A 21985-nucleotide genomic window follows, 5' to 3' on the forward strand; every position below is an offset into this window, starting at 1 on the left:
TGGATTTTATAGCTCCATCAACACAAAGTTTTAGGTACCTGAGGTATATGACTAGCTAACAGACTGAATATTTTGTATTCTTGCATTACTGAGCAGAAACAGCAGTGTTTTTACAGAGCATCTCTGTTTCACCAGGCCAGGAGGGAAATTAAAAGTTAACAATTGTTTAAGACTACTTCTCCATACACATAATATAAGCAAATACAAAGCTTAGTCTAAGAATCAAGTCTTGGCCTAATAAAGATCCTCTATAAACTGAGATCAAGGACAACATTCAAACTAAAACTTGATCCTTCGAAAATCCTCATGAAGTATTAATAATTCTTATAACATACAAAAGAGATTTACCCTGAAAATGCTGTTCCAGAAGTCTCACTAGGAGAAGAGTGGATTAGTGGAGAAGTTGAAGGTCTGAAGCTATACTGCTCATCCTCGAGAAGCTGCAAGTCACATTCAGGTTTATGCTCTGTTTAATAAACAGAATTTAATAACAGTATTTATTTAAGCACAGGGAACAAGTCTACTGTTAAGAAAAGCCTTTTCAACAATTGGTTACATTTATATAGGTTTACTTACCAGTACTATCCTGGGAAGTTGGGGAGAGTTTCTCAAAAGTTACATGTTTTGCATTCCCACCACAAGCAGTACTGGCATCTTTGTTTCTCTTCTCTGTTTTTGCATTTTTCTTCTTTTCATCATCGTTCAATTTCTGTGTAGGCTTTGCTTGTGTAGGACTTACTGAGACATATTTACTAGATTGCTTGGCAGGTTGTAAGCTGCTGAGTGACAGAGTGTTTCCTCTACTTCTTTCCATCGGATCATTACATGGCTCAAGAACAGCATTTGTTGCTTTATCTACTGTTCTTGTGTCTTCCCTGATACAACATCTACTAGTGAGATCATTGCTCTGGTAAGCAAGTGGACTTCTCTGTGCCACTTCCATTTTTGCTGCTGAAGGAACTCCACATGTTTGTGCTTCATTTCTAGTAGGTGAGGTTTGGGTATCAAGTGTATGTGATGCAAGATCAGCATTCGCTGACTGTAAATTTTTGCTACTTACTAAATCTGTTAGCTTTTCTGAATATTTAACACTATCTGAAGTTACGCCTTCATGGCTGGGAACACCAGGCCGACCAGAGACATTCTCAGTATAATTTTCTTCATTACAATAATCCAAAAATCGTTTCTCTATTTCTTGCTGCTTGTTATGATTATTTATCAAGTGTTCTGCAAGAGTATCCTTATTTTTATCCTTATCTAATAAAACAGTATCAGGCACAAGGTTCTGGACAGATGCTTCATGTTTCACAATACTCTCATATTCGCTTTCATGTCCAATCTCATCTGTTTTTTTGAGGTATTTTTCCATATCAAATGTACTGTTTTCCACACTGCTGGATAATAACTGATTAGCAGAGAGTTCTGTCTCTTTAACAATTCCAGGAAGGAAACATGTTCTTTTACTCTTATTAGAGAGTGCCATCATCATAGCAGCTAGCTGGGAAGGATCAGCACTAGAGGAAGCATTAGCAATAGCAGAAGCAATTGTGCTAATACTCAGGACAGAGTCAGAATGATTAGATAAGCCATCTTCAAACTTGTCTTTATGAATTCCCTCCTACAACAAATCAAAATGAGTTAAGCAAACAAATTTTTAAAATTTTGTCTAGTGTTTTGTTCTTTGTGTTTTGGTGGTTGTTATTTTTTAAAATTATTTTGCATTTCAGTATATGGTAATATATTAACATCTCTAGTCGCCACATATTTAATCAACGGTCAAGAAAGAATAATGCAATAGGTATACTTCTCATTGTACTGTTTTGGGGGGGTTTTAAAGTCTACTCCACAAAATTTTAGTAAAAGACTAAATGAAGATTGCATCCTGTAAAACTTTTAAAATCCTAAAATGCTTTAATTCAGTTGGAAGAATTGGGAGTAAAATACCATCAGGAACAAACACAGCGGAGAAGAAATTACCATGACCAAATACACAGTATCTTCCCAATTAGTTTTAAACCATCTGCCTCTCTACAAGGGGAAAACAAAGCTATTTCTACAGTTTTCTCTATCACTCAAGTCTGATTTCTTCTTTAGTTTTCACATTGGCTATTCTTAGCAAAGGGCATGGAATAAGTAGACAGTCATGTCCAGACCACAATCTCTATCCACCTCTCTTAGATACACATATATTCAGGAAGCAAATAAAACAGCTGTCCTCCTGAGATATGCAGGCATATCTTCATAATATCCTCAGAAAAAGACTGAGGAAGTATGGAGCAGATAAGCAGACCATGACTGGACTGAAAACCAGCTGCTTAAAGGGTTTGTGATCAGCAGCACAAAGTCCAGCAAGAGGCCAGGCACTTGCTAGTGGAGTACCCCGGGATCAAGACTGGGGCTAGTACCATTTGACATCGTAATTACTGACATGGATGATGGGGCAGAGTGCACCCTCAGCAAATTCGTCATTCATACAAAATTGGGAGTTATGGTTGATACGCCAGGAGAGTGGGCTGTCATTCACAGGGACCTCAACAGGCTGGAAAAATAGGCTAAAAAAAAAAATCTCCTAAGTTCGAAGGGAAACATCAACATCAGCAACTGGATAACCCCATGAACCTGTAGAGGCTGGGGATCAATCAAAGGAGCTTGGCATAAAGGGGCTCGTGGGTCCTAGTAGAGACGAAGTTGGCCACAAACCAACGTGCCCTTGTGGCAAAGTAGGCCAACAGCTAGGATTCAAATGATCAATATAAAAAGCACTGATATGAAAGTCCAAATTTATCCATACTCAAAGAAACAATAGTAATTGGAGTTACCTGAACTTTGTTCAAGTTAAGTTGCACTTAAAAAAAATATGTGATAGCTTCACAAAATACAAGAGAAATACCTTCGCTTTACTTTTGGTAGCAGCTTCTGTGTTAATCCTTTTGTGTGTTCCAGGTGCAGTTTCCATCATACGCCATGCACCTTCACAGCTGGTAGAATTTGCATGTTCTTTTGTTTGTGTGTCCAGGTCATCTAAGAAGAAAAAGACAGGGAATTAATTTACAGTAAGCAAATTGTCTTACCACCTGCATTCTTGGGATACACATGTTCCTTTAATGCTTTATAGAAAAAAGAGCTGTTATAACAGCACCAATCCAAACACCGCAAGCATCAATTCTTTCCTGCACAGTATTCATAGTCTACATTCAAGTCACAGAATTATCTGGCATTATGAATACCATGCTCACACTCTTCAAACATTATTTCCAGGTAGCTTGTGATATTAGCACAAGCTAAAAAAAACTTTTCATAAAATTGTATTTGCAAGATAATATGAACATTGACCAAACTCCAGTAGAAAAGTAGCAGAGTTAAAGCTGAGTAAAGCCAATTTTCTTATGCCAGAGACAGGGTTTGACTGAGAAGGAGAGCAGTGAACTGCTGATTTTGAAGAATCATGTTTAGGATGGACAGGCATGTTTCTGAAACAATCAAAACCATGAATAATCTTCTTGATTAGGAGATCAAACCCATACTAGGAGATATTGTTCCTATGACATCTAGAGGCTATCATTTCAACAAATGAGATCCTGCTTGAGGAAAACATCTGGACTCCCTAGAACAATAAAACCAACTTTTAAAGATGCTCTGATAGTGAGAAAATAAATATGAAACAAGAAACATTTTTGTTTTGGTTTGGTTTTTTTTTGGGGGGGAAGTGTTGTGGTTTTTGGATTTTTCTTACTTTTTTTTCCCCTTTACTTCTGTTCTTATAGTAGTTATTTAGGGTTTGGCTATACTTCATATTTCAAGCAACACCCTCCTCAGGTTGCTGACCTCTCAGCTCCCTCTCCATCTGCTGCTCCTTAAAAAGGAATTGCATATCGGTGTTGCTAACAAAGATTATTATTGCCAGTATTATTGAAAATCAGATGGCAGTAACTATTAATATGGCCACAAAGTGACCCTAATACCTACTTTCTCTAGCATTTATAGTAACCCTCAGACCAAAAGAAATGCAGAGCACATTAGGGTATTTTTCTGTTCGAAGCAACAATTATAACTTAACTGAACAGAAGTCATGGACTCAGTGAACTCCTGGTATTTTTTGACAAAAATACAGACAATTGTAAAGTGAATTTGAGCACGCTAAAAAATCAGAGACCATTTGAAAGTATTTGCAAGGTTCCAGTATGATGAAAATTACAGCTGTAAAGCTGTTTTAATGAAGTGAGCTCCATAAAAGCCTGATGGATATTTTTCATCAATGCAAAAAAAGCATTTAAGTCACTGTACTGGCTGTACACGCCAGGCTCACAAAAACTGATGTTACCACACTTCTATCAAGAGCAGTAGAGATGCTTTAAAACACACTCATCCTTTTCTAAACATACCTTATTAAGTTGATAGGCATATATATGCACCCAAATGTGTGCTGTGATCTTTACATATAAAATCTTGGAGGAGTCTCCTAGATTTTTACTTTAAGTTAAGCAGGGGAAAATGTAGAATATGTTACTTACACATACTGTCAGCTCAGCTATAACGGGAATTGTTTTCCTTCTTTCCAAAAAAAACTTTCCCTATATCCTCTATACCAATATTAGCAAACAGACCAATTTTCTGGGGTTTTGGGGGTTTTTTTTGCGGGTTGGTTGGTTTTGGCAACACATTTATACAGCTCTTTAAACGGGAAAACTCTGAACAGACTTTAATTATTAAAAGACATTCTGGTAGTTATCCAGCATCTGGAAACGCTGAAATACCCAAAACGATTTAGGCTAGAACCTGGTATTGGAATGTTATGTCCTGTAAGTGTTTAGTTTCTGTGTGTTTCTCAGGGAAGGAGAGTGTAGAGGAGGCGCTCATAGCAAAAAAAGATATTTGGTGAATGAAAACTAGAGTCTTTCTATCATGGATTACTCCTAATTATCTTTAATAGCTATATACAAGTAATTCTTAACTACCGTTATAACCACTTCCTAGGGCTGACCCTTCTGTTGTATAATTACCTGGAAACACCTCAGACAATTGCGAAATCTCTTGGCCGCTGTCACCTCCTGATGAATCTGATTGCCTTAGCAAAGCAACAGGCTGCCTTTTCTTCGGAGATGTAATATAGTAACCAAAAGATGGCTATAAAAAAAAAAAAAAATTACCCCAGAATACAGCATGAGTAAATTTAATCATTAACAAATAGATTCAGCGGTCTTGCAAAGCAGTTCCAGCTGCAGTGCCTCCCCAGTTGGCATTCAGCTCTCATATCACTGAGAAATAACATATGCCTCATAGCGCTGCAAATGCCTAATCCAAATACATACACTTCCAACACATACATAAAATAAACTAACCATTTATTTATACCAGTGAAATAAAAGAAAGTACATATGCTCTCATAATCTCTGCTTGGAGGCATGCTCTGCCACTCAATCCCTGAATGCACCAGTACAGAACATGCCAACTCCACCAATTCACCAGGACACAATGGAATTACACAAGCACATTTGACTTCTTCCTCCCATTGTACACATTTCCCTGCTTTTTTTTTTTTTTTTTTTTTTCCTAATGTCTGCAACACAGATGAGCCACTATCTACCAACAGCAGATGAGAGAAGAGATACGTATCAGACAGATACAAGAACCATACAGAAGTATGTTGGTAAGTTAGTCTAGATGACTACATTTTTACTGAAGTTAGGCATTTGCACAACTATGAATAGCCATTTAAAGATACCCTCACTATTCAAATACCCTTGTTTGAGCAGCATTTCATCCAACTATGTGGATTACTTCCTTGAACCTCACATGTGCACCCTGTACATGATGTACTTTTCTCTCTCTAATCCTTCACATAATTAGTTCCTGACCAAAAGGTGAAGATCAAGATAACAACAGCCAGCCCTTCACATCAGAAATTCCAAGTAGGAAACAAAAGCCAATCCAGATCCGTCACGTATACAGAATTGCCCTCACAAGTGAACTTGGAAAAGCAGTTCTCAGAAAGAATTAGTTACAATATAAAAAAAACCCAAAATAGTGCTAGCTGTTGTTCTTTTCCTTTCCTTGTGTCTTAATATTAACATTAAGATACATACCCGTTTCACATCACTGCCTCCACCAAGGCAACCAAGAGCTTCAGATCTCTGACCAAAGAACTCTCCCAAAGACAAACGTAAATAACTGGCATCTTTATCAAGCTCAGGTGTTCTCAGCAGAAGGCAGCTATTGGCAGATTTCCATGAAGTATCTCCTAATTCAGATGCATTTAGAACGTCTACTTTTCCTACCTGCAGACAAAGACATTTCAGAAGTTGTAACCTGCAAATAAATTAGAGAACTATTTTGTTTACACTGAGATAATTAGTTACCTGCACAAGTTTGTGTGCTTTCTCAAATTCTTCCTGGTCTTGTGCAATCATAGCTGCTGCTTCAGCTTGAAAACAAAGAGAACATTTATTAAGTCACAGTTTAGTAAGTGATGTCACTACTATTTTGCATCATTAAACTACATTTTAAGGGACAGATATTGCAATATTTAATTCTATATCTGAGAAAGTCTGGGACACACTAGGAGTTATGCAATACCACAATGGTGAGAAAAGTTCATATGAAATTAATTTCATAAAGAGTACTCCCTGGATCTTTAGGAGCCAAAGTAAAATGAGCACTTAGCTAACTAACTCAGTAGTGAATAAAGTCTCACGACCTTAACCCCAAACCGAACTATAACTTTTCATAGCTCACACTACCCATACTAGCTAGAATTCAGCATCATATGGATAGTTCCAAACAAACTCTTACTACATTTTGTTTTGAAAATTTTATCCAGGTGCTACCCGTGGATCGAAGCAAAAGAAAAAGACTGGTTTGTACAAGTTTGTGAAATACCTGTGCAAATTAACAGACCAAATAAATCAATACTACTTTTAAATTCAAATGTTTGTATTATTTTCACAATTACCATTTACAGAACAATGAACACTTAAAGTCTCTTCACTAAAACGATGTGAAAAACTGCTGATGAAGAGCTATTACTCTACCACATTATTTCAATGTTAATATACCATTAAGCCCATCAAAACTTATAAAATATGGGGCCCTGTACACACAGCATCCCCAGTCATTGAGGACACAAACTTGTAAAGTGAATACCGCTGTCATCCACAAAATGACTTACAGGAAATCACAACACATACTTTGAGGAAAGAAATGAAGTTGGAATACATCTTTATTGAGCCATCCAACTGTGTTTCCTGAAGGCAGCCTAGCACTACCAGTGACACACTGTCAATATCAGTTCTTCCTTAATCCTCTGTAAACTACCCAGCTCTGAGGACTTTCTGAAGCACCAAACTGTGAAGTGAGCAATCCTACACTATTCTATACAAGAATATACTGTGTGCATAGTTTGCTGACAAGAGGAATGAGATGGTATCTCATGCCATAAATGAGACTTACAAGAATCAGATGTAACATTTTCTTTCTGTCCCTACAAATAATACCTCTCAGCTGTCAAGTATCACGCTTGAGCACTGCAGACACACAGGCAAACTAGCAGCCAGAAAAATGCTAACCACAGTGAATCTGTAAGTGGGTGTCTTCTACCATGTGAACAGGTAAGCCAATCAGCTGGAAAGATAATTCCTTTAAAAACCCATCAGGCGGGAAAAAGCTAAACAGTCTTGGAAAAATTAACAACACTCAAATATTCTAATCATTCAGCAACCTGAGCCTGAGATGCAAGAAAGTAGATGAAATATCCTGGCATTTGAAAAATAATGGAAGACCTCTGCTTTACTGACATAGTAGACAGGGAAGTTTGTACCAATTTGCTTGTTCCAGCAGAAAACCACTACAGTGTTGGAAAACATTACTTCAACCAATCAACTCTGTTGGATTACACATTCAAAATAATTCTAAACAACATACACAGCATCCTCTCTGAAAGAAAGAATAACCTTGAGTGGACCATGGACATCTTTAGAATACACTAGCCCATCCATATGGCAGCTTGACAAACTAGAAGAGACTAGGAGAAATATCGTTGCACGCGTTGCTTCAATCTGCCTAGTAAAACGGATGTCTAGGTGACAATTTGGTGCTAAGGAATCGATTTGTCTACAGTACTACGTGCATATTATCCAAGTCTGTATGACAAACATACAACTCCCATAAAGATCACTCCAAGATAGCTTAAGGAAAATAAACAACTTTTTAAGTAAACAGAGGTTCAAAAAGCCTGGAATTTGTTAGAAGAGGAGAGTCCAGAAAAGCTTCTTGATAAGCTCCAACATTTCTCAGACCAGTACCCTTTTTCAGCATCAAGACACTCCCAAGAGGTTCACAAAAAAAAAAAAAAAAAAATCACCAGCTAGTGAATATCAGCAGCTCTTTTCACATTCTAGTTGATTTTGTAGTAATTTCTTGGTTACAATTTTTTCCTGTCTTATAACTATCTCGCCATACAGAATGAATACTGTTACCTCTTCTCGAAAGAAGAGATTAACAATAATTAAAGTCCAAAGGAAAAATTATGAAAATGACAGCTACAGGAGTTACTTGTGCTCATAAAATAGGTACCAGTGACATGTTAGAATGCTTTTAGAAAAAAAATCACAGGACTCTTCATGGGGAGAGTAGGAAACATGAAAAGAAGCTATCAACTGTAACTAATGATAATACCATTATAAGCTACTATCAACATCAGCTTTCAAATAATTTGCATTACCTAAAGCCCGGAGGCTTTGCAACACCAAATACTGACTTGCTAAAGTGAAAAACCCAAGTAATTTAGTTTACTTAATAACGTTACAGATAACAGCAGTAAGTGAATAACTGAAAAGGAAAAAGATTACTTACATCCAGTTATGAACTCCTCATTTATTTTATCATCTTCAGAGAGATTTAAATCTTGTTCTTCATCAAATGAAGTATAATATGCAAGATCAGTTACCCATTTGCCCTCTTCATTTTGATAGACAACACTGTGTGGTAAACCACCTGAAAGATACATCAAATGCTACACCTGATTAAAAGAAAAAGGAGTATGGTAAAGTCTCTTAAGTTTAGATTAAGGAGTTCACTTGCCAGAAGTCAGCAACAAGTTAGAGAAAAAGTAGCTCAAGTTGCCACAACTGCAAGCTTAAACTTGTGTCATCAGCAAATTAAAAAAAAAAACACAGTTAAGTGCAATATACAACAGACGGTATTTTTTAAAAACAAAAACAAGTCAAAATTTATTCATGCTACTTTGGTTTTTATTACTAACTTGCATAACTAGAGAAAAAACGTACAGTCTACAGTTTTATTTCTTTTTCCATGCAACAGAGTCTGGTCACAATTTTATCAATGGGTTATATCTAAAGCAACCTACCTTTGTCTGCTGTAGCTAAACTTAAGTTCTCACAACTGCCTACAGTTGGAGACAGGTAAGTATCAGCAAGACCAACCGCACATTCAGTTGCATCTGTCCGAGGTACATTTGCACCAAGAACTTTAGGAGTGGTGCAGTGCTCCAAAAATCCTCTTGCTGTGTGTAGTCTTTCTGCATCAGAAGCAGCAGCCTGACACTCAGAGGACTGTGTTTCTTGCTTTGGAAGGACATCCGAGACATCAGCTTTATGCATGTCCATGCACTGACGATACGGTGAATCTAATCCCAACTCAGCAACAGGGCAGGAATCGAGTGCACCTCCAGCAGTCATGGAATTCTTAGAAAAAAATAGTAATTTTTAAAGTGTCAGAAGTGCAGTTGTTAGCTGTTTGTGCTAATAGTTCTAGGTACAAAATAGCCCAAGTTAACCATGTTTGAAAAATGTATCTAAAACCAAAGTGGTGTTATTGATTTTTCGTAAAGAAAGCTGAGGTTGTTAGTTCAACCTCCAACAAGTTTTCAAACACACTACCATCTTCTGCTACAGTCTTAATCTATATCATCAACAGAAATTTAAATGACAATTTCATACCAGTTGCCGTACTGCTGTAGGCAGCATTTCTCTTTGTACATGACATCCAGTTATCCCTTGATTTTGTGAATCTTCATCAGTAGCATTTCCAGAGTCTACTCCTGTCACAACCTGGTAAGTGCCAGGAACCTGAAAGTTCTCCTTTAAAAAAAAAATTAAAAAAAAAATATAAAAAAATTAACTTACACTAGAACAGATATACCAAAGAAAAAAAAAACAAAAAACAACACTATTGTTAACATACTTTGTTTTCACAATGTTAAGAAGTAATCTCTAAAGAGATTATCATACTTTGTTCACTCATGTGCCACTGCCAGAGTCATCTCTAGCTGCTGTCACCACCACCAAGGACAACAGTTCCTGACTATGCCAATCCATGATTCTGCCTCCAAGGGCATACACAGCAAGAAGATGGAGGATCTCTTCTGATGCCTACTATATCCTTTAATTCCCTTAATAAGGGCACCATGATACTCCTCCTTCTGGTTGACCCACTGCTGGATCAGGACTCCAAATTCCACTCAGAACCTCCCCACGGCCCATCTACGATGGCATTGAAGGAGGAACATCTTACACAAGTAGAGAAGACCTGAAGTCAGAGAGCAGAACTGTGTTTTTCTCCCTCTTCAAACAACCATGTTGCTTTCTTCATGTACATAGATCAGCAACTGGCAGCCTGTGCAGACCACTTTCACAGGGTTAACATATCACTTCCCATAACTTGGAAACTCTGATTTCAGTTGGGAAATTTCTGAAATTTCAGAAGCTACAGTTCAATTAACTGTTTAAATCAATCACACTTTCCCATTCTGGTCAAGTATACAACTGCCAGGATGGCATCCATCATTGCAAAGCCAAGAAAATGGAAAGGCACTTAATCCCCAGCACTCTGCCTGTAACAGAGCTAACTGCTGCTTGAAGATAAACCACAAGCCAGCCAGTTGCTGCTCTATGCTGAACTTTCACACACTGACCAGTAATTGAAGAGACTTATTTGGTCTACAGGAAAAATGAGTCTCTCATATTATACACTTAAAACCTTGGAGGTTGCTACCCAAGATAATAAAGGAGTGATCAAAAAGATTTTATAAACTCGTTGTATGATAGAAAATAACTGCCAGCATCTTACCTTAATAGTCATAGAAACAAAAAATAAAATAGAATCTTTTGTCAGTAATGAATTAAATTTCCTTTCACCAAGTTTAAACAATGTCTTAAAAGGAAATTCCATTCTGTTATTTGAATTTTGTTGCAGTAACTGTAACTTTAATTAAGAACAGCAACAAGTGAAACTACTGAAAGCAGTTTTATCACAGAACCATCAGATTAAAACTAAGCAATTCCTACACAGACAACAAGCCCATCTCTTGGATATTACAAGCAAGATCAAAAGATGGCCTTAGTTTCAGTTCAGCTGACCAGCTTAACAGAGCTGGAGAGGACAGGTCAAAACAAGCAATTTATGGGTATTATCTTTCTTATGGAGATTTATCTTTCATCAAAAATTCTTTGCATTTACAGGCTAGTAATCACAATTAAAATCATAGACTCATAGAATGGTTTGGGTTGGAAGGGACCTTAAGGATCATCTAGTTCCAGCCCCCCTGCCATCAGCAGGGACATGCTGTCACAAGACCATGGTACCAGTAGAGGCTTCTGCTCAGTAATCAATGATGTAATTTCCCTTAGTGGACTTGAGATGATCCCAAATGCTCATCGAGAAACATCTCACCATATCTGACACTAAAAACCCCACTAGGAAGCCAAGAGTGGAAGCAAGGTGTGTAAGAAACATTCAAATCTTAAAGCATTCAAGAGAATATCTCAGTGTTACAAGAAGTTCAGACCAGCATAAACATTCCAAAACTCTAAAAGCAATTTTTAATTTTGTAATAAAGATTAAGAAATGCAGTATTAAGTAGTTCAGCAGAAAAAGTCCACTTTCAGGAAATACTACTGATGCTGTAATAGTTGTTATAGGATTTATCTGAGGACAAGTCTCCATCATCCCAGAGAAGGGACAGAAATCCAGTATTAGGAGTCTGAGGTTTTTGGTCTGGGTTTTTTTTTCCCTTCACAAGATCAAGAAAGAGAATTGACTGCACAATGTTCTCTTCCAGAGCTGCTTCTCAAGAGAAAGTAGAAGGCTATACACACAACAAAGAGAAGTATGAGGAGCATGGTTAGACAGGGGTGGGAAACATCAATGGAGACTTGAATAAAGGAGACACCATAATAGGAAACTCCTCAGCTTTGCTGCAAGCCTTCCTGACTACTGCCTCTTGGGACAGCCAGCTACTTAGCTAATTCCACCTTATCTCATAAACAACAAGACCTTCTGTAACAAGCAGATGAATCAGTTCCTAGCTCTGCACTACAAGGAAGAAGAAAAGAAATACAAAAATAGCTATCTAGCTTCTTTCCCTTTTTTTCCCTCCCCAGGAAAAACCTTGCAGAAGGAACAGAAAGTCAGAAGCTCACTTGAATGGCTTTGTTTCTAGTTTAGAGCTGTATTTGACATTTTTAAATTTAAAAAGAATCCTTTGCTGTACAGGCCACTTGTTGGACTGTATTTGGGTTTGTCAGGAAAGAAACAAAACCTAGTTCACCCTGGCAGACAACCCTCAATGATGCTAACACTTTTAAGGGTCATTAGGCACGCCGAGCTTTGAACTTATTTAAACCTACTTGAAATAAGCCATTCTCAGAAAGCTTCAGCGCTGTACAGCATTCTGAGAGCTTCTGTACATCGGTGTCTCCTCTTGTCATTTCTGGTTGTATCAGCTGCTCAAAATAGGCTTCTAGTTGATTATCAAAGAATTCTTCATCATCAATATCATCATCTATTGAAACAGAAGAAAACATTCACTTTTAATGGACTTTTTATATCACCCTACATACCATCAAAGAAACTCTGTTATTTTTAATACATTGAGTCTCAAAACACACTCACACAGTCAGATCAGAAATATCCTGGTTTTCCCTTAAAATAACTGGGTCACAGAAACATGTAATTGCCTTACTGAGTGACTAGTGATATAAAGCAAAACAAGATCATTATAAGCTAGCATGTTAACTCCCGGGCTATCAAGTGACTCATCTTCCTTCACATGATCTATACACCACCACATTCCAACTACCAAATCATACACACGCTCTTACATGAAAAGTAAAATATATGTAACATTTTTCAAACTTCACAGAAAGTGACTGAAACACAGTTCTATTTCAGTGGCAAAAATCGTTAAGCACTATTACTGAGAACAGTACTATTCCTATTTGCCTAGTGTGAAGCTTTCCAAGATGCAATTCTTCTTATCTGGGGCTGGTTTTTTGAACTTGTGGGGCTGAGGGGTGAGGAAATTTTCCAGGGCTTTTGTTTGTTTGGGTTTTAAAGACCCTAACATCAGTCAGCTTTTTAGGCCATGGTTAAATGCACTCCTAAAACCATTGTGAAACATATTCCAGTAAGTTTGACATCTTTATTTTTTATTCTTTCATTTGCAGTAAACAGTATCCTGATTGTGTTTTTCTTTATAAAAAACCAGGATACTCAAGCAGACCTTTCATTTATAAACTCACAAATATACTTTGTTTTCCACCTAACTAAAGTAGTGTTCATTTTCAGGTTGCTGGTGACAGTTTAAAAATTTTGCTTTTGTAGTACATTTCAATTCTTCTCCCCAAAAAGGTAATTCTGAAGAAACTTCTCAGTATTCCCTTCTGCCAAAGGGGTCTACACACTGCCAAGAACATATAGGAAAAAAGCACATATACATTATACATTATACATTGTTTATTTCTGCTTTCCTAGTTTTGCCACAGGAAAAAAGCACATATACACAAACAAGTCATTGTTTATTTCTGCTTTCCTAGTTTTGCCAGTCTGATTTACAGAAGCACGCTCTTTCAACAAAATGCAATTGAGTTGAACTGGAACCTATGGATGCTCAGTAACTTTGATATTACAGCAAAGCAATCAGGGTTTGTTGCACTTGAGAGTCAATAAATGACAAATCCCCATCACAGCTGTTTCCGCATATGAGGTCGAGGGACTACAGCAGGCTAAGTTTCTTCAGTTTTTGAAAGAGGATTAATACATATCCTCAGAACAAACATCCATAGATGTTTTAGAAATTATGTAAGGATTAGCTAGTTACCTGAATGGCAGACAAATACCTACAATTTAAACTCAAATTAACAACATAATAATAATTGTTTTAACTTCATTTACCTATGTCTTGATTTCTTCTTTGTGAAACTGAAATAATAATCCTCTATCTTCCAAATAACGAGAAAGTAGGTTAATGTATTTTACCTCAGATACCAGCAACTTCCTCCTTATTTTTAGAAATATTTAGCTGCCAAATTTACACTGAATACAGAATTACATTATAAAAATTAGTAAACTGCACACTGACCAGGAAAAATAAAAAGATCAGTTAGCTTCACCAGCACTGGAACCCTGAACAGACAAGTATTTCCAACTAAATTGCCCTTAGGAGGGCAGTTAGAAGTAATTCCATTCCCTTGGGTGGAAAAAAAACAGTATTTTTACTTAGTTTAACTTCATTTTTACTTCATTAACTTCATTTTTATAGGCTCAACACACAAGTGAAGTTATGCAACAAGAAAGAATAAGACTACTTCAAAAGACAGTCATGACTTCTGTATATATAATAGGGAAAAATCCAGTAACTTCATGTGAATGCAGGGCTGCTTGTCCTCAAGACAGCAGTAAACCTATTTATCACTCTGTCTTCCTCATTCTTGGTGCATCTGAGGACATACCCTGTCATCCTTCACACTATGTGCAAAGTCAATTGCATTAATAAAGAGCATGTTTGTCCCTCAGCAGCCAATGGAAGGGCACAGAAACTTCAAAACTCTTGTTGAGTTATGCAGAACTCAAGCTCACACTTTTATCCCTGCAGGTAAACTAGACATTCAACTTGGGTGTTACCTTGCACGTGTGGCACCTAAAGATATTTGAACAGAAACTCAAGTAAAGTTAATTCTAATTGCATGTACGTGTTCTTCATTACAAAAGGTTCTCTCTATTCTCTAAACTGAAACTGTAGCTAGGGTTACCATTTTATCAAACAAATGCCCACATTTCTCCCTCTATTTTTGATTCTCAGTAACTGAGGACTGTTTTTAAATTTTTTAGATTCAACTTCTAATAGTGATGATCTCTGACAAATTCCATAACTACTTACTCCTATTACAATTTTATAACAGCCAGTTTCCCAATAAACAGTTTGCTGTAGTATGTGCAATACTAGTTTTTGATCAAGCATAATCCTATATTAAATACTTCAGTAAAACTATACAGTTCTTCTCAAGTACACAACATTGTGCCACAATTCTAGACTCAACTACTCAGAGTTATAAATACACTTACCAGTGGAATCTTCTTCTGAGCTTGCAAGAGATGAGAGTTTCTCATTTTCCAAAAAACTTGAAAGGCTTTTGCGAAGATGATCACTTGAGATTTTACCTTCTACCATATTTTCAGAAGGTTCAGATAGACCAGGCTGTGAAAAGCATCCATACAGAATTGTTTCTAGGCATTGCTAGTTATTGTATAAATTCAGTTAATAATAAACAATTAATGAAGTTAACAATATTCCAAAACTCTCCCTCTATTTTTTTCCTACTTATGCCAGGAAACATTCTAGTTCCCATGGATTTTGCCTGATAGCTTCCAGAATGGATACATGCAAGAAACACAGGGATCATAAAGGAGAACGAGGGGAAAAGCATCTGAATTACACCAAACTTAAAATACCTCAAAAATAAAATACTGAACCATTGCATTAAAGAGTTTACACTAAAAAAAAATTGCCCCTCCCCATTCATTAAGCTGCAATCCCAACTTAAAAGTACAAAGACAACTCTCAATATTTTCCTATGCTGCTAAAACAGTGCTTCTTCAGAAATCATCCACTCAGATCAACCCTTTGTAGACATTTTCTTCAAATGAGCATAGTAAACTACTTAAAGAATTATTTCAGCTGAATCTAGCTAACTGCCAATACTGTGTCTTCTATACACCTTAATGATTGTGAAAAACAACATGATGCAATGTCTGTTCTGGACTTAGTCTCACATTCTTTGTGATAAACAGATCATTTTTGACAGCCAACAAAAAAGCCCAAGTTCAGAAAGTAAAAATTTTGAAAGGGACTTGAATTATGGTTTTCAGGTGACAGTCTGAGCATTCAGCTGCAACTCACTGACCACTGTGGCCCCTAGAAAAATCAAATTAAATAAAACTAAATCAATTTAGTAAATACCATCTGACACATTAAGGAGCACATGCTGGACAGCATCTGGCTGCAGCCTGAGGCATATTTTCTGTAAGGGCCCTGAGATCTTCCATTTTTCTGCCTTGTATCTCTGCACCTGCAACTGCCAGCTTCTCTAATGCAGTACATAAAAACAGCTGAAGCATAGCTCTGCCTGTCAATGGCTGAAGCTACGTGCTATCTCTGGGGTAGAAACACATACACAAAAAAAAAATCACAGAGGCAGCAGGAAGATTTTGTTCTTACAAACGGCACAGTTTTCAATGTTGAGGAGACTGAAGAAATCATTTGAACTGGATACTGTCTACTTCACCTTCCAAAAGCACTCCAAAAAGTTCCTCAAAAGACTTTTCACTAAGCTTCACTACAATTGGGATAAAATGTAAGGTTCCTACATGGATAAAGAACTACAAGACAACAGAGGGTTGGAGTAAACAACAACATTCACAACTGAGAAAGATTAGGTGGAGTCATGCTCCCATGGTACTAATTATGTTAAGTGATCTGCAAAAAGGAGGCAAAGTGAGGCAAGACACATTCAGCATGCTAGCACTGTTACAAACTTAGGGGATACACAGGATAAGACAATAGTTCAATTCACTCCCTTCTCCTCTCATAAAATTAAGTCTAGTACAAGATTAATATTAGAAAACTTTCAATTTCACTGTATGTAGAAAAGGTTTCACCTTGTTATTCTTACTGTCTGGAGGAAAACATATTTCAGCTGACAAATCTGGAACAAAAGAATGCAGTGTAATCAGTATTTTATTATGTTCTCGCCATACTACTAAGTGATAACTACTCTATAAGATAGCAGACCAAGCTTCTTGAAGGTCTTGGCATAAAAATAACCCTGAAACACACCCTTTATCACAATAGCAAAGTTTATATCAAAGTATCCAGCAGTAATTAAAAAGGCATGGCTTCATCAGGGCTAGAACTGTAAAAATTATGCAATACAATTACTGCCTTAAGGATCATTATAAGGCAGTGCAAAAATGTAAGGAGTTACAGACTGCACTAGCAGAAGTAGGAACAAGTGTTCTGTTCCACTGTTGCATTTCACCTGCTGGGCAAATTCTTTTTGTGGCTCACTTGAAAGCAGCTTCCATTTGTCATTGTGTTACGTCCACCCATAATCCAATTGCAAGTCCCAAAAGACAGAGACATACAGAGTTTAGCAAAAAAGGTTCCCAATTCATAAATAACAGATTGGAATAAAATGCAATTTCTGGACTAGAATCCTAAAGCTTGAACAAATGTCAGTTAAAACAAATTAACTAAACATGTTCAGGCACTACTAAGTCCAAACACTGGGCAGTCTCAGTTTTCCAAAGCATCATGATTTTTGTTGCCACTTCCTCAAGACTACGATAAGAAGTGACTGAAGTCAACACTTCACTGTTAGAAGAGTGTTTTATAAGGACTCATTTATATTACAAACCACAGTACTTTCTAATTGAGTATGTTCTCTATTAAATTATTAATACTTACATCAAGAAAACCTATGCAAACCAAGAAAACCTACCCTAGAAAAGGGTAATGTAATATACTTAGAAGTAGAAGAGTGTTTTATAAGGACTCATTTATATTACAAACCACAGTACTTTCTAATTGAGTATGTTCTCTATTAAATTATTAATACTTACATCAAGAAAACCTATGCAAATATTCAGATAAAGCTTAGAAAAGGGTAATGTAATATACTTAGAAGTATATATTTACTAACTATATTTACTGAATTTTAAGGAATGAGCAGAATTTAATTACAAGACTGGCAGTAGCAAAAAACCCAAACAAGTGTAATATCAATAGCCAGGCTTTTAAAATAAGTTACAGAGTATTATTTTGCTTCCACTACTCTACTCATACTTCAAAAAGCATCGTTTTCACAGCAAGCATTCCAATCCACTTTTTCACGCATCATCTACCTACAGAAAAGTAAGTTTCCAGCTTCTGCAGTTAAAGATCACCTATTACAGGCTGGAATAAGTCAAGAAAAGAGACATTAGTTAAAATATAATCTCATAGACTGACACCTACTGAAAGAGAAAGGGTAGGAAAAAACTTACATACACTTTTTCCACAAGTAAAGTTCCTGAAATCCTGCTAGCATTCTAATTATGGAATATTATAGTAATCATTATTTTCACCAGTTTCCTTTCTAGCCTTGTACTTCGGGAAGAAATCTAAGAACACAATATCAACCACAAGCCTTCTCTGTTTTCAGTTTGTTCAAATCAAAGATATTATTTTCCAAAACCCATTTACACTGTGCCATAAATCAGTGCAAGGGCCAAGAGAAGACACCTATCGCATAAGAAGCTAATTACACCGAGAATAAGTATACAATTTTTCTCAAATTTTAGTACCTTCCAATTGTTCAAGTGGCAATACCTCAGGTAAGGTCTCTTGACTGCGATTTGAATGCTCAGTTACATTCTGATCTTGCTCTCCGTATATTGAGCACGATTCTTTCAAACTAAAAGTAGTTGGCTGCGGTCCTTTAACTTGTGTGGCAACTTCCCTAGAAATAGAATTATTTCAATGAAAAAAAATAACTTAGTGAGATATATAGATCAACATTCATTCACAACATCTCTCTATGTAAAGATCTGATAACTTCTCCAATTTTAAAGCCTTTGTCTCCAGGAAGTCAGTTCTTCCTATTACCATAGATTCTACAGACTTATTACCTGTCATTTTACAACAAAGGAATAAATATCAAGATTACAAGAGCTTCAGTTCCACAATCTAAACAAATAGTGAAACAAATAGTGAAATTTAATGTAGCATATGCCTCTCTACTTCTGTCTGCTTGTTCCTTTCGTTTTCATTTCTGCCAAAAGAGGGAAAAGTGTAAGGGGAAAGCAAGTCAAACCCTAGACAAGATTTTCCACAATATCAGCATGCCTTTTCTAACATTAAATTAGGGATTAACCATAAAGAACGTGACTTAATGAAATTCCATATAGTTCTGTTAAAAAACAACATTTATAATTCTATGGGAAAGTTATTTTTCACTTCTGGTTTCACAGGACTTACACACAGGCAAATAAGATAATCATGTAAAATGTTACAATTTCCACAGAGTGAACTGAACCACACTTTTGCTTTAATATTTTAGATATATAAATAAAACTAACATTTGGAAGACTAAAAAGCAGTTATTCCATGTTTTGTGGGGTTTTTTTGACTTGAGTTTAATCAATAGGCCGACTCCCTCTCTTAACTCTTAGATTCTTTGTTTTTATAGGAACATACTGACTATAGTGCATTTTTTTTTCAGTGAGAAAGATGCACATTGCAGGTTCTATCGCAACAATAGCAACAAATTTGACCTTGGCTAGAATAACCTATGCAACAGTTTCCCCCACTTCTACCACTTGGTAATGCTCTCCAAATTATTTCACTAACACTAGTTATTTCTTCAAAAATAGCAATCACTGTGGCTAGAAGGAAGCTAAATTTAATAGAAATTGATGTTCCTTTCTGTATGCAAACTGCATGATACTTACTTGGAACAGATTTAAATCAGTGCAAACTATTATTCACACACACAGCACGAACTAGAAACATCAGCTTAATTCTAGATCATGTAACATAAACCAGGTAAACACAAGCCAGATTCAAATCAGTCAATTAATTAATGACGTTTGGGAAATTTTTAATTAGTGTGACAACAAAACAAAACATCATAGTTTAGAAAAAATAACTTTTAAAGATTCGTTCTTGCCATGTACATGAAGCCTGATAGTCAACTGAACAGCAGCATGTTGTTCACATGGCTGCTCCCACAGAGCCTGCCACTACCCCTCTTCAGAAAACACAGAGGAGCTGTTCCAGTAGCAAAAGCTGCCAAATACTATAAGCTAACAGGCTAATGCACAGCTGAGTTCTCCAGTTACTGCCATCAAAAGGCCAGTAGTAGAAGCTGCTGCTGAGGTGGGGAATGAAATCCTGAAGTATTCCATAAAGCTTATAGTACATATAAATCTACATACTACATACTGGTATGTGCATTTCAGGACAGAATTATATTTTAACTATCTCACTTACATGTCATCACGAAAGCTGAGGGCAAATCTCCCCATTGGCTCAGGATCTGACTCACTACTGTGAGAACATCCTGATGGAGGTGAATGTTTCCCTTCTAAATAGGATGCACAGATATCAGAAAGCCTGTAAAGGTGGGGAGGAAAAACACAGAACAGAATCATTCTAATATGCACCTCTTCTGTTTCCCAAAAAACTGGGGGGGGGGAAAAGTCATACTGATGGCCACTCATCTCCTGTAAGTTCAATTATTTGCATATTTTAGCATTTTCTAGCCAATCTCTGTTTACAGGTACACATATGTACTCAGAATTATTCTCTCCAGTCTTCTGTAGTTCTTTAGAGAAAAACCATATTTTCATTTTTAGTGGCTAGTGCTGTCCCACTTGGAACATGCACTTCTGGAAAGACAAGGTATAAAAGTCTGATCCTATTTCTTGTTAAGTCGCAGGACAGCAGTTAAGTGAGCAAAGGCTTCTAATTGTTACTCTTCGCTCTACTCCTTGCTGAACAAATCATTATAAATTGTATTAATTTTTCATTTGTATCCATAACACTAGTTCTTATACTACTTTCTGAAATGAGACAGATTCAGGTAAGTTAAATGAACAGTTAATAGAGTTAAGAGAACACGTGTAAAAATATATTATTCTCTATATGACTTCAAACTTGAGTATACTAAACTGAAGCGTCAAGTTAAAAGAAACTTGATTGTTATCAGTCTAAAAACTAAACTCTTTTAAAGGGTAATTTAACAAAAGTATTTATGAGTTATTAATGTAAAGCAGATTTTTCACTAGTAATACAATCAATCCTATGTTTGCTGATTAGTATGCTACTAATCAGTAAATAGCTTTATTATCTACCAAATAATCTGTCAAAAGATTTTTTTCCTCTCCAAAGTAAAACATTTCAAACCAGTCAACTATTTTTTATATTATTATGTGCTATTAACTGACAGTCTCACCTGTTGTCACAACCCATTTTACTTCTGGCAACAGTTGAAGCTGCAACTGGTAAGCCAGGGTTTGAAGAAATAGTGACATTTTCAGAAATGACACTTGCAGTGCTATTCAGTGAATGGCCCAAGAAGCTGGGAAATGTCTCATCTGCAATATTCCTGAAGTCTTCCATCATCCTTCACAAGCTGCTTAAAATAGCACCCTGCTTGGCAACACAATCAACCCTGGTCCAGCAGCATCTGAAAGTAACAACAAAACAACTATACAGTTACACAAGTCACAGTAAGGCTGCCAAAAATACGTTATTTAAACATCACGGGCAATATTCTTTGTCAATCACCCCACAATTCACCCACAAACGTGCTTAATAAATTATTTCTAGCCGTCTCCCCCCCAGCCCTTTGGAGACCACAGTTTTATAACCTTCTTGGACTTTCTAAAGAGAGCAGCACCCCTGCAAGTTAAGAGCACCGACGCTGCAAGACGTGCCAACCTATATTTAGCCTGTAAAGCTGCTTGGACCCAGCCAGCCTTCCTCCGCTTCCACAGCAGCGAGCGCCGGGGGAGCCGTGACGCGATCACCTCGGGCCGCTGCTCGGCAGGCTACAGCCCAGCGCCACCGATCTCCTCACGGAAGGCCCGGGCCCTACCCCCGGTGCGGGCACCACCACCCGCCGGGGCCCGGGAGCGGCACGGCGGCCCC

General features: G+C 36.9%; 1 protein-coding gene across 1 annotated transcript in view; it reads right to left on the reverse strand.

The window, feature by feature from the left end:
• Positions 1-21457, reverse strand: part of CEP192 (centrosomal protein 192) — a 69526-nt gene extending 48069 nt beyond the window's left edge. Inside the window, exons 1-15 of the mRNA XM_029085977.1 lie at positions 21288-21457; positions 20324-20446; positions 18637-18791; positions 16930-16997; positions 15358-15490; positions 12642-12796; positions 9954-10094; positions 9362-9698; positions 8848-8988; positions 6357-6421; positions 6084-6275; positions 5001-5124; positions 2891-3021; positions 577-1618; positions 349-466 (exon numbers count right to left, since the gene is read on the reverse strand). Of these exons, the coding sequence (XP_028941810.1) occupies positions 349-466; positions 577-1618; positions 2891-3021; positions 5001-5124; positions 6084-6275; positions 6357-6421; positions 8848-8988; positions 9362-9698; positions 9954-10094; positions 12642-12796; positions 15358-15490; positions 16930-16997; positions 18637-18791; positions 20324-20446; positions 21288-21457 (3095 nt within the window). The remainder of the gene's footprint in view (positions 1-348; positions 467-576; positions 1619-2890; positions 3022-5000; positions 5125-6083; positions 6276-6356; positions 6422-8847; positions 8989-9361; positions 9699-9953; positions 10095-12641; positions 12797-15357; positions 15491-16929; positions 16998-18636; positions 18792-20323; positions 20447-21287) is intronic.
• Between the last annotated feature and the right edge of the window lie 528 nt (positions 21458-21985).

The sequence above is a fragment of the Antrostomus carolinensis genome, unplaced genomic scaffold, assembly GCF_000700745.2.
Source record: "Antrostomus carolinensis isolate BGI_N321 unplaced genomic scaffold, ASM70074v2 scaffold5627, whole genome shotgun sequence".
Classification (NCBI taxonomy): domain Eukaryota; kingdom Metazoa; phylum Chordata; class Aves; order Caprimulgiformes; family Caprimulgidae; genus Antrostomus; species Antrostomus carolinensis.